The 15,359-nt window shown below is 45.2% G+C and overlaps 1 protein-coding gene across 2 annotated transcripts in view; it reads left to right on the forward strand.

Annotated features, from left to right (window-relative positions):
* NRBP1 (nuclear receptor binding protein 1) overlaps window positions 1-15,359 on the forward strand; it is a 40,425-nt gene that overhangs the window by 24,065 nt on the left and 1,001 nt on the right. The window contains exons 8-17 of one of the 2 annotated variants that reach the window (XM_030490473.1): window positions 10,091-10,174; window positions 10,417-10,475; window positions 11,642-11,740; window positions 11,816-11,948; window positions 12,219-12,321; window positions 14,184-14,234; window positions 14,349-14,484; window positions 14,575-14,628; window positions 14,991-15,054; window positions 15,140-15,195. In XM_030490473.1, coding sequence (XP_030346333.1) covers window positions 10,091-10,174; window positions 10,417-10,475; window positions 11,642-11,740; window positions 11,816-11,948; window positions 12,219-12,321; window positions 14,184-14,234; window positions 14,349-14,484; window positions 14,575-14,628; window positions 14,991-15,054; window positions 15,140-15,195 — 839 coding nt within the window. The remainder of the gene's footprint in view (window positions 1-10,090; window positions 10,175-10,416; window positions 10,476-11,641; window positions 11,741-11,815; window positions 11,949-12,218; window positions 12,322-14,183; window positions 14,235-14,348; window positions 14,485-14,574; window positions 14,629-14,990; window positions 15,055-15,139; window positions 15,196-15,359) is intronic. The other variant, XM_030490474.1, reaches the window with a different exon arrangement.

Consider the following 15,359-nt stretch of genomic DNA (forward strand, 5'->3'; position numbering starts at 1 on the left):
GACTAGCAAGCCATTTCTCAGAAATCAAGTTACCACTGCAAGAAGCAGAAGAGACCCTCATTCTAGCAAAGCAGGAAGGGCCTCAGGCAGTAGTCCCTGGGCCTAAGAAGATGCTGTGGTGTCTCACTTGTGTTGAAACAGCATCAGGTGGCCTTAAAATACTGAGCTTTCTTGGCTGGTTTCTTGAGAACTTGTTTTAACAGTGCTGTTGTATCATTGCACTGTTCATATGAGAGATGGAAATTGTTTAATCCTTAGATCCTGAACAGTGATTTGGGTTTGAAAACAGTAAACACAGGGCTCCTGTTTTGCTTGAGTGTTGACCTCAATATTGTGACATGTTTCATAACTAATCTCTATTTTAGTCGTTACTTCACTCTCTTGGATTTTGTTAACTGATGTTTAAAGACTTGTCATGCTGGTTTTCACATCCTTAATAGACACCTGTGACACTTAGTAGGTCATTTAGAAACAAAATAGGGGTTACTAGGATTGCTTGGATCTGGCTTTGTTTGTTGTTTGTTTTTTTAGACTAAGGCAAGTGTGGTTTAGAGAAAAAATAATGGATCGTTGGAATGAGCAGACATAGAAAAATCTATCATAAAAATGGGAAACTTTCACGCATGTTTGCATTCTTTTAGGAAGATTTAACATGAATTTATGTTGTTTAGCTTCTAGCCACTCAGTTATATGTGTAAAGTCAAGCACATCCTCTACCAAGCCAAACATTTCAGTTGCTTAGAAAGTTTGCAAAACTAGGGTAGACTTTCACAAGCAGGGGAAAAGGTTTGTCTCTGACTGCAGGTGCTGCTGGGAATGAGATCTAACAGATGAATAGTTTTGAGTTGAGATTTCCCCCCCCCCTCCCCCTCAATGCTTCAGAAAGGCCAAAGTGGTAGCAGGTCACTTTTGTCTTCAAAAAAGGCTTTGTTTCACCTTGGTCTCTGCTGTCTTTGAGACTGCCAGTGGTGTAAAAGCCTGTCATAAAGTGAAGATTCTTCATGTTTGTACTGTTCTTGAGAAACTCTGTTGAACAAACAGTGGAATAACATGAGGTTAATTTCCAATTGTAATAAATTGTCAGGCATCTCATGATTTAGCTGCTGTTAAGATTACTAGAGTGGCAAAAATGGTTACCAGAGACCTGCCTTGATTTTTGTATATAAGCATGCACCTCAAGGCAGGAGGAGCAGTTATGGGTAAGTGACAATCAGTGGGCTTTTAATTGATGTGGCTAGGTTTTGAAATTTCAAATAGCACCTGACTGAATGTGTTATGATTTAGTGTGTGTTTGGGGGGAGGGTGGTGTTTTGTTGGGGGGTTTTAAGTCAGATTTAGTGGTTAGAATTGGTGTCTCTGGCCTCATTGCAAAGTTACCAAGCAGAATGCATACTTAACAGATTTACTTCCTGCTATGGCATGAAGTCTCATTTTAATTTTGCAGAAGGCTTAAAAGCTGGCTCTTGCTTCATGTGCTTGCCTTCCTTGCTCAGGATGCCTTTGTGCTGCTGTGAGTCATCCCATTCATGAAAACACTAGCAAACAACTGTCTTCTAGACTGATTGTCATTTTCAGTTAAATAGGATCTTCTGAAAAGGTTTAAATTTCTCACTTTAGTGCTTCAGGTTATGAGAAGGTGCCTTTTCTGTGTCAGAATTATTCTTTTTGTGTTGCACTGAAGGCTCCTGCTGCTTCAGCTCTGATGGATTGTGGTTTTTCTCTGCCTTTATGTGGATTTCCAGGATGTGTCAGGGGACATGTCTTATTGTCATTCAGGTCTTCATTGACCCATTCTAGTATTAGTATGGCAGTTGAATATGTCCACTCCTTTTGGGGTCCTTTGGTTGAAGGCATGTGGAACATTAGCATTTTAGAAGGCTCCTTCATGTTGGTTCTTGAAAGATCTCTTGAATATAAACTTAGCAAGTATTTACATCCCCATGTACGTGCTCAAGGTTAACCTTCTGGAAACCAACTCTGCAGATCAGGACATGGGGATCCTGGAGGGGACAGCAAGCTGACCATGAGCCAGCAACACACCCTGGCAGCAAAGGTGGCCAACAGTATCTTAGGAAAGAGCGTTGCTGGTGGATTGAGGGAAGTGATCCTTTCTTTAGCACTGGTAATACCGCATCTGGAGTGCTGTGTCTAGGTCTGAGCTCCACAGTACAAGACAGACATGCACTTAATGGAGAGAGTCTTGCACAGGGCCACAAAGACAATTAAGGGACTGTAGCATCTGTCCATATGAGGAGAGGCTGAGAGAGCTGAAGCTGTTTGGCTTGGAGAGAAGGCTCAGGGGCGTCATCTCAATATTACAAATACCTCATGGGAGGGAATGAAGAGGCGGGAGCCAGTCTCTATAGTGCCCACTGACAGGACAAGAGGCAAGGGGCACAAATTCATAGAATGATAGAATGGTTTGGGTTGGAAAGGACCTTAAGATTATCTAGTTCCAACCCCCCTGCCATGCCTGTTTTAGCTGACCCTGCTTGAGCAACGGGGGTGAGCTATATTCTCAAGAGGTCCCTTCCAACCTAGACACTTTTTGTGATTTAGGCCTTGAGGCATGTGGACCAAACAGTGTTTTCAGTCTAGTTTCTGCTTTCAGGGGATGAGCTTTTCTGTTTAAGTCTTCCAAGGCCATTTGCACAGCTTCACTTCAGCGTGTTGTGAATCAACAGTAATCAGACGTGAAGTTTGAAATTCAGAGAAGTTAAACTTGAAATACTCAAACTTGTGGGCCGTAATTGCATTTTAATCAAATATGCATTTTTACTGGTTCAATCCGAATTGCTGTTAAGAAAAGCTGCTTAAAACATAAAATAACTTTCACAGTCATGTTTCTGAGGGCTTTATCAGTGTATATCTTCTGGGAATAAAAGATTCCCCTAGAGTAGCTTGGTCCATAGCATTTCAGTGAATGTCTTTTTCTTGTTTTTTATGATTGCATGTAATTTTTGCACTGTGATGTGAGGCTACTGCAGATAATAATTGCCCTGCCATTTCAATTAAGAAAGAACTGAGTAAGAATGGCAGCCCTACTGCCCCTTCATCTTTCTGATATAAAAACTGTATTGCAGTCAGATGATGCAACCCAGCCAGGGGTTTGCCTGCTCTTTAGGACCTTTGTTCCTTTGGTTTATAACTTAGAACTTGGCTTTGTGTGCAGATTTCGAATCTCTCTATGCACTTTGTTCAGAATGAAGTTGTTTGTATCATGAACTCTTCCAGATAAAGTGCTAATCATCTGTTAAGTCCCTGCTTAAGACCCTGCATGCAGCCAGGATTGACAGGTACTTGTAAGATAAATCCTCTTTATCTGTTCTTGTGTCTATGGTCTTCCATTTCCTGCTCTGCCTACTCCCACTTTCTGCTTCATGTAATGGATGTGGTCAAACATGTCAGTTTAAAACTTACAGTTTTTTATTTAAACATAAAAATACCACCCACTGCTTCACAAGAAGTCTGATGCAGGATGATCGTTTTCCTTCTTACCATTCATTTATATGCCTTCATATATACACGAGTGAGCAATGTGCCCTTGTCACAAAGAAGGCTATTGATATCCTGGAATGCATAGGCAAAATATTGCCAGCAGCTCAAGGGAGGGGATCCTTCCCCTCTGCTCACCACTGCTGAGGCCACACCAGGAGTGCTGGGCTCCCCAGTGCAAGAGGGACATGGGCAGAATGGAGTGGGTCCAGTGAGGGGCCACCAAGGGAGGAGGGACCTTGCAAGAGATGCTGGAGGGACTGGAGCATCTCTGCTGTGGGGAAAGGCTGAGGGAGCTGGGATGGCTCAGCCTGGAGCAGAGCAGGCTCTGGGGGATGGAATCCATGCCTGTAAATACTTCAAGGGAGGGTGCCAAGAGGATGGAGCCAGGCTCTTCTCAGTGGTGTCTAGTGACAGGACCAGAGACAACAGGCACAAACTGGACCACAGGAGGTTCCCTCTGAACACCATGAAATGGTTTTTCAGTGTGAGGGTGACACAGGCATAGGTTGCCCCATGAGGTGATGGAGTCTCCATCCTTGGAGCTCTTCGGAGGCTGCCTGGACATGGTCCTGGGAAATTGGCTCTGGATGTTCCTGCTGGAACAGGCAGGTTTGAACAAGATGACTTCCAGAGGACCCTTACAACCTGAACCATGCTGTGCTTTTATGATTCTATATTGATTTCTGTGGAGCAGGATACCTCTCTGAAAGTACATGAATTTTTCTATGATACCAGCTCTCTGTTGCAAGTACTACTGGTTCTGCTTCAGCAGAATTTTCTCTGACTTAAACATGGGCAATGTTTTAAGCAGAGATTAGTTCTGCTACTCAGAAACAATGTCAATGGATGTGGCAAGCATGAACATGGATGTAAGCAGCTGTGGGGCTGTTATCTGGCACTGGGAGCTGTTATGTAGTAGACTTCATATACTGAACCTCTTTGCCTCTTCATCTCATCAGATATTCAACTGTTAAAATAATAAAATCCTCTCACTTTTGGTGACTCAGTATTGGAAATAACTTTGCAAACACTGTTTACAGTCTCTGATGCAGATCTGCAGGGCTGTAGGATGCTTGTATTCTGTGATCAACTTAAATATGCCCTGCTTTTCCTGTTTGACTCGGTGTTTGGCTGTGTGAAAATGGCTTTTCTGTTTCCAGTGGCTTCCTGGTTGCTTATTTTTCTAGGCTTTGCCCTCTCTAATAAAAATGCATTTGTCATCTTTGTGTGCAAATTAAGTGAACTGTGAAATGCCTTGGGTTTGTGCAGTTTTATACCCTTTTGCAGTAGTGAAAATGTCTTGAGCATGAGTGCAGGAGATGACAATGTGGCCTCATACCTGTCCTGGCCCTGTGGCCACCCCTTCGTAGTTGCAAACAGATGGTCTTGCATTCAGTTGATTATTTCTGTGTCCCTCTGGTGCTGGTACAGTGCAGCACAGGTAAGGTGGTTAATCATCCCCTGTTGCTGGATTGCACAGCAAGCCTGGGACTAACCTTAAAGGTTAGTTGTTGATCCTTCTTGCGGTCATCTTGTCTTCGTCTGTTTTCTAAGCCTGCTGAAACATGGAGTACAGTGTGGTTGAGCACTTTACTAGAAGAGTGGACTAATACAGTCTTGCTTTGGAGAATGCTTAGGCATTTGCAAGAGACCAAGCGGTTCGGTGGCTACTTCAGGAGGAAAGGAAGGACTGTTGAGCAGACTGTCTTTTGTATCCACAGGGAGGAAGTGTTGAATGCAGAACAAAGGTGGGTGTGAATTGGACACAGGACAAGAGGAAAATGTCTTCTGCAGCATGTAGTGTTTAAAAGGGCAGGTTGCTGGGTGATTGGGCATCTCTGCTAAAACCTGCCACTGCTGATAGTTGGGAATTAATACCACCAAGTGTGTTCTTGGCTGACATTCCTCATGACTGACTCTGAGCTCCATTTACCCTGGTGAGCTCTTTGCTCTAGCATGTCCTTGAGGGTTTGAGAAGTCAGCAAGCTCTGCGTGTTCCTGTAGTAATGCTAATTATTTCTCTTTATGCTTTTATTGTCAGATTGAGTTCAGCTTGCCAAAGGCAAGTTGCTTGTCCTACCTTCTGCTGTACCTCATGTCTCTTCCTATCATCTGCCCTGCATGACACCATATTTGGCTGAATCATTTTCTGATATTCATCTTTGCTGATTCCCTACCAGACTGATCAGTCATGTAGTGCTATGTCTTGTAGTCTGCCCCTTGCTGTCGTCTTCTCTGTGGCTGAGAAAGCCATGTTGATGATCAGACTTTCCTTTTTAACCTTCATTGTTTGTCTTGCTTAATATAACTGTCCTTAGCCTTCACACATCTGATCATTCACAGAATTAAATCATCACTAGATATAGTAGTGGATGGCAGGTAGCAACCATCTGCAAGTCATTCAGAAGAGCTTGTGTCAGAGTCATATTAAAGTGTGTATTCTTATCTTGTACAGTTAAGAGCTTGTTTTAAAATGTACTCTCAGGCAAGCCTCTATCTGTGCTAAATGGCTTGTGCACCAAGGTGATAGACCTACAGTAGTGACTAGACCAGACCAAACCCAACATTTCTTGTCCTGGCTTCTAAAATACTGTCACAAGATGCAACAGCACTTTTGTCTGCCTTGTTTAACATGCTCACAGTGAATTTTTCAGAGTTGACTTCAATAGCAGGTTGTTGCTGTCACAGTGATGAACGGAACAGATGTGTGTCTGGCAAAGCTGTCTCTGCTTAGCCCTAAGGCATACAGTGAAGAATCTGGTGGTCTTAAGCCATTGCTCTACTGTTGCATTGCTTCAGCTTTGCAATGACAAAGCAAGGTTATGCATGTGACTTCCAGCCAAGTTGCACGTGAGCTGTGATATAAACTGCTAGAACAGGAAGGAGGCTTGCCAAGTGCGGCTAATCAAACAGAGCCGGGCTCTGCAACAGTGACAGAAAAACATGTTGGAGAATTCCAGTGGGACTCTGCAAGTTCAGAGGCACAAGGACCAGAATATCAGAGGGGACAGGTCCCTGGATGACCTACAACAGCTAATTCAAAACTGCCTTTCTATGTATCTGAGCTGGAAGTTCCTACAGACAGCGCAAGCCCAGCTCTTTCCAGAAATAGCTCTGCCACTGCAAAATGTCCACAGGACCTGGATGCAGAGAAGCTTATTATCAAGTCCTTAATGAGGTACAAACAGCCATTATAGGTAGAGGTTGGGCTTCACAGGATTTCACTGACTTACCTTTCTGGTATGGGAGTGCCTATATTACATCACTGGCTAAGGTTTCTGTTGATAATACCTTTTGTGATTTATCACTGCCTCTTTCCTGTTCTTAAACAGGGCCCAGGAGCAAAGGACAGAATGGCTGGATAGTCAACTAGCCCTTGCCATCCGACATGCAGTAGTAATAGTCTTTAAAGACACACTGGAAAATTAAGCTAATCAGAACATCATTTGGAAGATGACTTTACACTTGACTATTCTGCTCCATGTTTGGCAGGATAGCACTGTCCTTCATAGTGCTGTGCCAGAGTTCCCACCTGGGGACATTGGTCCAACACTTGATGGTGCGTGCTGAGTTTCTGCAGTGCTGGCACTGTTCACACAGTGCCTCTCTCCAGGGGCAGGCCATGATGTCTCTGCCTTTCTCCAGGGGTCTGGTCCTGGTCAGACAATGGGGCTGCCGGCTCTTGGTAGTGGTTGCCAGACACCTGACTGTACAGAACTGTGTAGCTGAAGATGGGTTCCTGTTTATTCTTACAATCCATTGTACTGATAAGAAAGGCAGAACAAATGCAAGACTTATTTTATAAGTCTTATTTTATATCCCCAGATTGGCCAGTTAGTTTCTGGTAGTCAGAGGCTGTCATGCATGCAATAGATGTTAGGTTTACCAGGGTTCACAAAGCCACCTATTTGATAGTTTGTGTATACTGCATGCTGCTCAAAGACACCCAGTATTCCATTAAAACAAAAACAGAAATTCAGACTTCAGAGCAGAAGGGTTTCTGAAGTCTTTCTGCAGCATACTCTGTTGTGAGAAAAACTGGGACAAAGTTATAGTTCTTATAGACAGGGAACAAAACACATTTGGGATCAGCGAGATCCTGTGATTCATTACAGCCTGGACCTTGGGGGAATGCCAAAATCTTAATGGTATTGGACACTGAGGAAAAATCTGTTCTTGGTCACAAACAGTGTTCAAGTGACTGCGCATCTGCAGCAATATTGAGATTCTGGATGTGCTCAGCCTCCGTCCCTTTGTAGGGCTGTAGCTGTCCTTATCTCCACCCGTCATACCCACCAGTGATATACTATAGATTTAGGCAAAATTAGTTCCTGCAAGTCTCCAGCAAAAGTTCTGGAAGTCATGAGTGGCCATGTGTGCCTGGTGTGTGTGTGGTGGGTGTGGGTTTTTTAAGGAGGCAAAATCTCATTTGACATTAAGTTGTTTGTTTTTACAGTGATGAATTGTTCTTGTGAATAGAAAAGAATAAATTACTTCGAGGGCAAAAGGGCCAGTACTATTAAACCTGATCTTGATTTCTTGGTCAAAACAGCAACAGAAAGGAAAGAGGAGTAATGATGGGGAAATCAGCTGCTGGAGAAGACCTGACATAGCCCCTCCTCTCTGAGTAGCCACCTATAGACCAGACATACACAGTGGGTGACTAAAGGCAGATACTGCCTGTAGACAAAAGCAAGTTAACAGGACTTCTCCATCGTGGATGTCTGGGAACCTCTTTAGAAGGCCCAGTATGAGAACCTGTTGTGCTGGACAAACCTCCGGTGATTTGCCCTGTATGCTGAGTTGGAGACTGATTGGAGGCATGGTGACAGGGCTGAAGCTGAAAAAGGACTGCCCCACCAGAGGGGTTTGGAGTCTTTCAAGTACTGATCTCATCAATGTTGAGGCTGTTAATAGAAACATCAGGAACGTGTGATGCTGAGGTAGATCAGGATATCCTCTAGAAGTGCAGGGAGACATTAGAGGACTGAACAAATTCCAGTTGTAACTCAATAGTGCAAAATACAAAGCTGCATAGAAGTCCAGAGCTGCTCATTTGGGAACTGAGGAGGATCTGGCAGCTACTAGCTGTTCAGGGGAGGAATTTGACCCACTTGCCTAGTGTGCAATGTTAAAATCCTTTGGGGTACAGTCCCTAGTAAAAAGAATTGGTGTGATCATGCATGGCCCTGGCCAGAGCTTTTCTAAAAAGCAGTCAGTGTCACTGGCAAAATGCAAAGCAAGTCTTAAGAAGAAGACAGAATTTAGCTTACTTTGCTTAGTGCTGTGAAGTTGAGAGGACCTTGTGGTGTCTTTAAACAGTTAAGCACTAGGAATGAAGTAATCTTATTGGACTCCCAAAATAAGAGCTAGCACAAGAACAAAAAGCAGTAAACTACTCATGAATGGTTGGTTGGGAAAGTAGATGCTGGCCATTGGAGCAAGCTCTGTTTCCAGTGCTCGAATAAGATAATATGATCTGGTATGTGCCACAGCAGGGTTGAGCTGATTTACCAAGGCAGATTTTTGTTTTCTGAATAGAGCTCAAAGATCATCTCTCCTCTGAGGCTGGGAACTAGTTCAGTCTCATTCATTTGAATCCTCTTCGGTGTGTCCTGCCCTAATCCACAAACACCTGGAAAAATACAAGTGGTTTGGCACATCTCACCTAAGTCCAGCAGTAGCAGGACAGACCAGGACCAATTGTGGTTGTCCAGGACACTGTTAAAGTAGCCTGAGACTGAGACCAGGCATGTTCCAGGGTGGAAGTAGAACTTTAGAAGGGATGGATGGTCTCTCTGTGCTCTCTGCCTGCCTCAATGTTTCTCTCTGATAGAGCCAGCTGCTTAGTTTTGGAAAGTTGTTTGTGGTGTTTTCAAAAGTGGTTGTCCCAAAGGCTTATCTTTTTTTTTTTTGGCGGGGGGGGACGGGGGTGTCCATACTTGTGTTCTGCTTGTTGTTCTTGTGGCTGGGAGTTATTCTCTCCCTTTGCCTCTGAGTGGTTTGTGGTTGTAGCTGTGGAGGCTGCTGGGAGACTTCTGCTGTGAGGGTGGTCATCTCTCCTCACTCAGCAGCTTTGCTTAACTTTTGTCTTGAGGCACTTTGGCACCAGTGCCCTGCTGATACATGGAGAAGTTGCCTTGTAGGTCTATCCTTCTCCTAATAATGAGTAATTGCAGTGATCTTGGCATCTCTGGCTGTTCCTAGGGCTTCTATTATAGTTGAGTTGCTTGTGACAAATGCTATAGATCTAAGTTAGGTGCTTTCAGGAATTGCACTCCGATAGGGGGTCCTTCTCAGCTTGTCTTCCCATGTGGCAGAAGCTGTGATCTCCAGGTTTCTTCTTTTGGTCTCCAGGTTTGCTCTTGGAGAGTAACATTAAGCTGCCTTAGTCAAACTGCAGCCAAGGAAACGATGGAGAAATGTATCAGGGCGGGTGACCTAAGATGAAGGACTGATGAAGGGTCAACTAAACTCCCTCTGCTGCCCCTTTGGCTGCCCAGGGGGCCCTGGAGTTGCATGTGTTCCCTAGGATCTAGTCAGGGATGGGCTATGGTTTCCTGCATCCTAAGCATTCATGACTTTCTTCTAGTGGCACCGGACACAATTAACAACCATGTGAAGACCTGTCGTGAGGAGCAGAAGAACTTGCACTTCTTTGCCCCGGAATATGGAGGTAGGGTGTGGCTACAGCTGCAAGCCTGGTTTTGTTGGCCCTACTAATGCTTCCAAGCTGTTCTGCATCTTGTTTTCAGCTACAGGCTCATGACAGATGTCGCATTAACAGTTTTCAGTTATTTGCCTGCTTAAATGCTTCAACTCCTCAGTCTTTTGATAGCGGAGGAGGGAGAGAAGGCTGCAGAGGAGCGAGAGAATGCAAGAATGGACTGATAACAGAACCTTATTTCTGTGTTACAGAAGTTGCCAACGTCACCACTGCTGTGGACATTTACTCCTTTGGGATGTGTGCACTGGAGGTGAGTGTGGAACACTTTGACCTATGGTAAAGAGAGAGAATGAATTTGAGGGAAGGAGATAGCTCTGTAGATATTGTGGTTGTGGATGGGTTAGCTTGATAACAAGGGCATTTTGTTCTCCGAGTTAAATGCACTTTGCCTTGGATGGATCCCTATTGAGGCTCCCCCAGATGCCTTACTCATAGTAAGATATAGCTTGGTAATGGGTAGTTCTTTTAGAAATTCCTAATGTGCAATTCATTACTCGGCAGGTTTTGGCCAGCTCTGGAGTCTGACTCACTGGCTGGTGGGAACAGTCACTACTATAAACTGTACTTTAAAGTACATGGAGAACAAAATTCCCCTTCCGGGGAGTACCTGTTCTTCCTGTGGTGTCTGGAGGAGAGGACAGATGTAGTCCGTAACTTTTCTGGGTCAGCCTGTCCCCACCTGATATCGGTGCTGATTGCAGTCAAGCATGGGTCTGACGTACCTGATCTTACCAGCTTAGTGGTTCCTCTGTCCTTGCAATCAGCAGGCCCAAGTCTAGGAAGAGGGAGTTATTAGTAGGAGTATTTTCTGGGAAGAATTGTCAGGAAGAGCCAACACAAAGAATTCTCGATCTGTGCTGCACATCCCATAAGTGAAGTAGGAAGAGAACTGTGGAAACTCACAACTTTTAGAAAGCAAAACTTGAGCTGAACCTTAAGATGTTCTCTGCAATCTTTTGCCAGTCTTTCCTAGCTGGGAATTTGCATATGTGTTGGCTGGAGCCAGTTCTGGATGGCATTGTGTGCTTGCTTTTCTTCCTGTAATACAGAGCTATTCATACAGCCAGGAGGGACACTGTCAGATTCTGGCAGTGATCCAGTTACTGCTTCATTAGAGGATGGAAATTATCAAGCAGAAGTACTGGCCAATGGATCATGAGATTCAAAATGGAGATATGAACTATCTAAGGTGATGCTGGTGAAGTTTTCAGGTCTCCCTGGCAATCTGTTAGGCTGCTAGAAACAAGCGATCATAATGAGGCTGTCATTCTTTCTCTGCCTTCACAGACTGTGACCTTAAATAGCACCACACAACTTGGTTGTTATGATCTCATGCTTGGCAGTGGTCTCCTTGAGCTCTGTTCAATGTAGTCAGTAATTCTCCATGAAATCTAATGCACTGCTCTGTGTTTGCAGATGGCGGTGCTGGAAATACAGGGTAATGGAGAGTCGTCTTATGTGCCCCAGGAGGCCATTAACAGTGCCATCCAGCTGCTGGAGGACCCCTTGCAGAGGGTGAGTGAGGAGGGATCGGTGCCCCTGAAGATGTATGGGCATTACATATGGTCTCATGCAAGTTTTGGTTTTCAGGAGTTCATCCAGAAGTGTTTAGAGCAGGACCCTGGCAAGCGTCCTACTGCCCGGGAGCTCCTTTTCCATCAGGCGTTGTTTGAGGTGCCATCACTGAAGCTACTGGCTGCTCACTGTATTGTTGGACATCAGCGTGAGTATCAGGGTGCCACATCCCCACGTTCTTGAGAAGCTTCTCTAAGTTGTCAGTACATCTGGCATCCTGGAAAGCAAGGCCTTCATGCTGCTTTTAACAGGCCGGGACCAGGGCCTTGTGCAACAGAGCTGTGGTCACTGCAGAGCCTGGAGGATTATGATGCCCTGTCTGCGCTGAGTGACTTTAACAGCCTAAAGCCTCTGGGGTTATTATTCCTTTTCTTAGGTTGGAAAGGAATTGCAATTGTTTTAACTTTTGTTTTAATAGATATGATTCCTGAAAATGCTTTAGAAGAAATGACCAAAAACCTCGACATGAGTGCTGTGTTGGCAGAGATTAATCATGTGGACAGGGAAGGAGTCAAGATGATGTGAGTACCTTGTGGTATGCATGGAGGGGGCTGCTCGGGTGCATGTGGAACAGATGCCAGGGCACTGGGATGAGCACTGAAGGATCTGCCTGGGACTCTTCCCTCCAAGTTAGTGTTGGTATTTCACCACTAACTGGGAAACAGAAGGGAGCTGGTGGGTGCTGCTGGTGAAGGGTACAAAAGTGTCTGGGTACAAAAGATTATGTGGAGAGTAACTCCTGGGTGGAAGACGACCTTGAACCCATGTTGTGTGAACAGATCCCATGCAGTTGAGATATGAATTGTTCCCCAGATGGAGGGGTGGGAAATTAACACACTGTAGTTGGAACAATCCTGAGCAAAACCTGACTGAACAGTTTGGGAAAGTGACTCTGATAAGTCACAGGCTTGTCAAATGGAGTCCAGCATGTTGGAAATATGGGTCCTCAGTGTTTTCTTAACAGAGCAGCTCATTCTACAATGTGCAAAGGGAAAAGCTGTTTTCAGCAGCTGTCAGTAACACAAAGCAGCCACTTAGGGAGCCACCTCTATAGTGTAAGTAAGTGTATGGAGTAGTAGAATGCCAAAAAGTGATGTTAAATTTTGGATAATGAAACCTCGCTGGTTGAGGGGTTAGCTGAAAAGAATAAGATGGTGGATACTGTATTACCAGAGAAGATCAGGATGCTTTCAGGGTAGCCCAGCATCCTGGGATGCTCAGGCCACTGAATGGCAGTAGAACATGTAGTGATAGGACAAGGGGGAATGGCTTTAAACTGACAGAGGGGAGATTTAGATGAGCCATTAGGAAGAAGTTCTTCCCTGTGAGGGTGCTGAGGCGCTGGCACAGGGTGCCCAGAGAAGCTGTGGCTGCCCCATCCCTGGCAGTGTTCAAGGTCAGGCTGGACAGGGCTTGGAGCAACCTGGTGTCCCTGCCCGTTGCAAGGCAGGTTAGACCAGATGACCTTTAAAGGTCCCTTCCAACCCAAACCATTCTGTGATTCTATGAAGTTAGCTATATGTGTACATGTACAAAGTGGCAACCTTTGTGAAGAGTCCTGGAGCAGATCAGAGAGCTGACTTCACCAAGGGGCTGGAAATCATTGTCATCACATGGAAGGACTCTATGTTCTTGAGGGTGAGAAAGAGGAAGAGCAGTAGACATATGACAAGTTACGGCACAAAGGGGAGAGGCTGTCAGTGCTTACTGTCCTCTATCAGCAAGGAGGGTGTTCAATGGAATTATTGGCTAGGGAATTAAAAATTAATTAATAGGAAGACTTCCCGTGGGATGCCACACTAAGAAGCCAGCAAGCTGAACAAACAGTCTGGGAAAGAAATTAGAGAACAGAAATATCCCAAACTCTGGTAAGAAATATTTGGGCAGAGCATTACATCCTGAAGTATAGTTTCTAGTTTCTGGTCTGGAGTGATATGACTGGTTATACTGTGCCATCGGCTGCTGCAGAGGTCCTTGCCTTTGCAGTCCTGCGTGCCCTTGCTCTTCTGGAGATGGGACATGGCTTCATAGGTCTGGTATAACAGATGTCTTTGAAAAACCTTGCTAGGAGCATGGTGTTATTGGGCTAGCTTCCAAATAATTGTTTGCATTGGACAACTCTCTACAGGGAGGTGATACCTGTTCTGCCATAATTAAAATGCTGCTTCATCCTTAGCTTCTATGAATAGTTGCTTCCTCTGGAGGAAGATTAAAGTCTGTATCACCTTTGGCTGGCTGCCTGTCTGTACTCATCCTGCCCACTGACACAGCCGTAGTCTAGGACATGGGGATTTGAAACTGCATCTATAGAGATTTGAGTGGATGGTTCTGTTGGATGACTTTTCATCTCAGTATTTTATTTTATTATTATTTTTATTGCCAGCTTCTCACAATCTCCAGCACTGGAGCTGGACAAGTTCCTGGAGGATGTAAGGTGAGACCTTGGTTTTTTTGGTTTTTTTTTTTTTTTTAAGGACAACTTTAACTCTGTGTGAGACTGGGAAAGTTTCAGGGAGGCATAACCTCAGGCCTTGCTCCTTTCCTGTAGGAATGGCATCTACCCACTCACAGCTTTTGGGATGCCGCGACCCCAGCAGCCCCAGCAGGTAGTGGTGAAATCACCCATTGCTCCACCATCAGTGAAAACCCCAACTCCAGAGCCTGCTGAGGTGGAGACCCGCAAGGTGAGCGATGGGAGCTCCATTCCTCCTCCTCTCAGCCAGTTGTGTTGCATGGCAGCAGCCAGTCACAGGATGTCTCTGCTTCTGTTTCAGGTGGTGCTGATGCAGTGCAACATTGAGTCAATAGAGGAGGGAGTGAAGCATCATGTATGTTCCCACCTTCTGAGCATGTTGTGGGGGGGTGTACCAGGGCAGCTGTGCAGAGCTCATAGCTCTAGCGTTCTGGTGCCTGGTGGGACCCTCTGCAGATCCTTGGAGCCCAAAGCCAGGTTCAGGCTTGTGCCTGTGGCCAAACTGGCATATAGCAAATGTTTTTGGCCCACCCCCAGATTCAGGCTTCCTCCACAGAATGGTGCTGCTGGGATGGAACTGGATGTGGTTGCTCTGTTAAACTATCATGGGGCTCTGGAGGGGGGTGGTTCCTACACTGGTGGGGCTTTCTGAGGATGCTTCTGCCTGTGGCAGCCTGCAAGACTGCAGTCCATCATGAGAACTTCTTTACCTTGCAGTTAACACTGCTGTTGAAACTGGAAGACAAGTTGAATCGACACTTAAGCTGTGATCTGCAGCCCAGTAAGTACCTTTCTTCCCATGTTTTGATGCACTGGGGAAAGCAGTGCATCCTGACCTGAGACTTTCATCCTTCCCTGTGTTGCAGATGACAACATCCAAGAGCTGGCAGCTGAACTGGTCCAGCTTGGATTCATCAGTGAGGTAAGCATACTTGAGGCTCAGGTGGGGATATAGGTCTGCATTCCTTTGTCACAGATCACTGGTTTATGACAGATCTGTCCTTTCTAGAGGGGGAGGTAGGAGAAATAAGACATGCCCTTGCCTCTGTGTTCCAGCAGGCTTCAGCCAAGCTCTTAGCTTTGTGT

The sequence above is a fragment of the Strigops habroptila genome, chromosome 6, assembly GCF_004027225.2.
Source record: "Strigops habroptila isolate Jane chromosome 6, bStrHab1.2.pri, whole genome shotgun sequence".
Taxonomy (NCBI): domain Eukaryota; kingdom Metazoa; phylum Chordata; class Aves; order Psittaciformes; family Psittacidae; genus Strigops; species Strigops habroptila.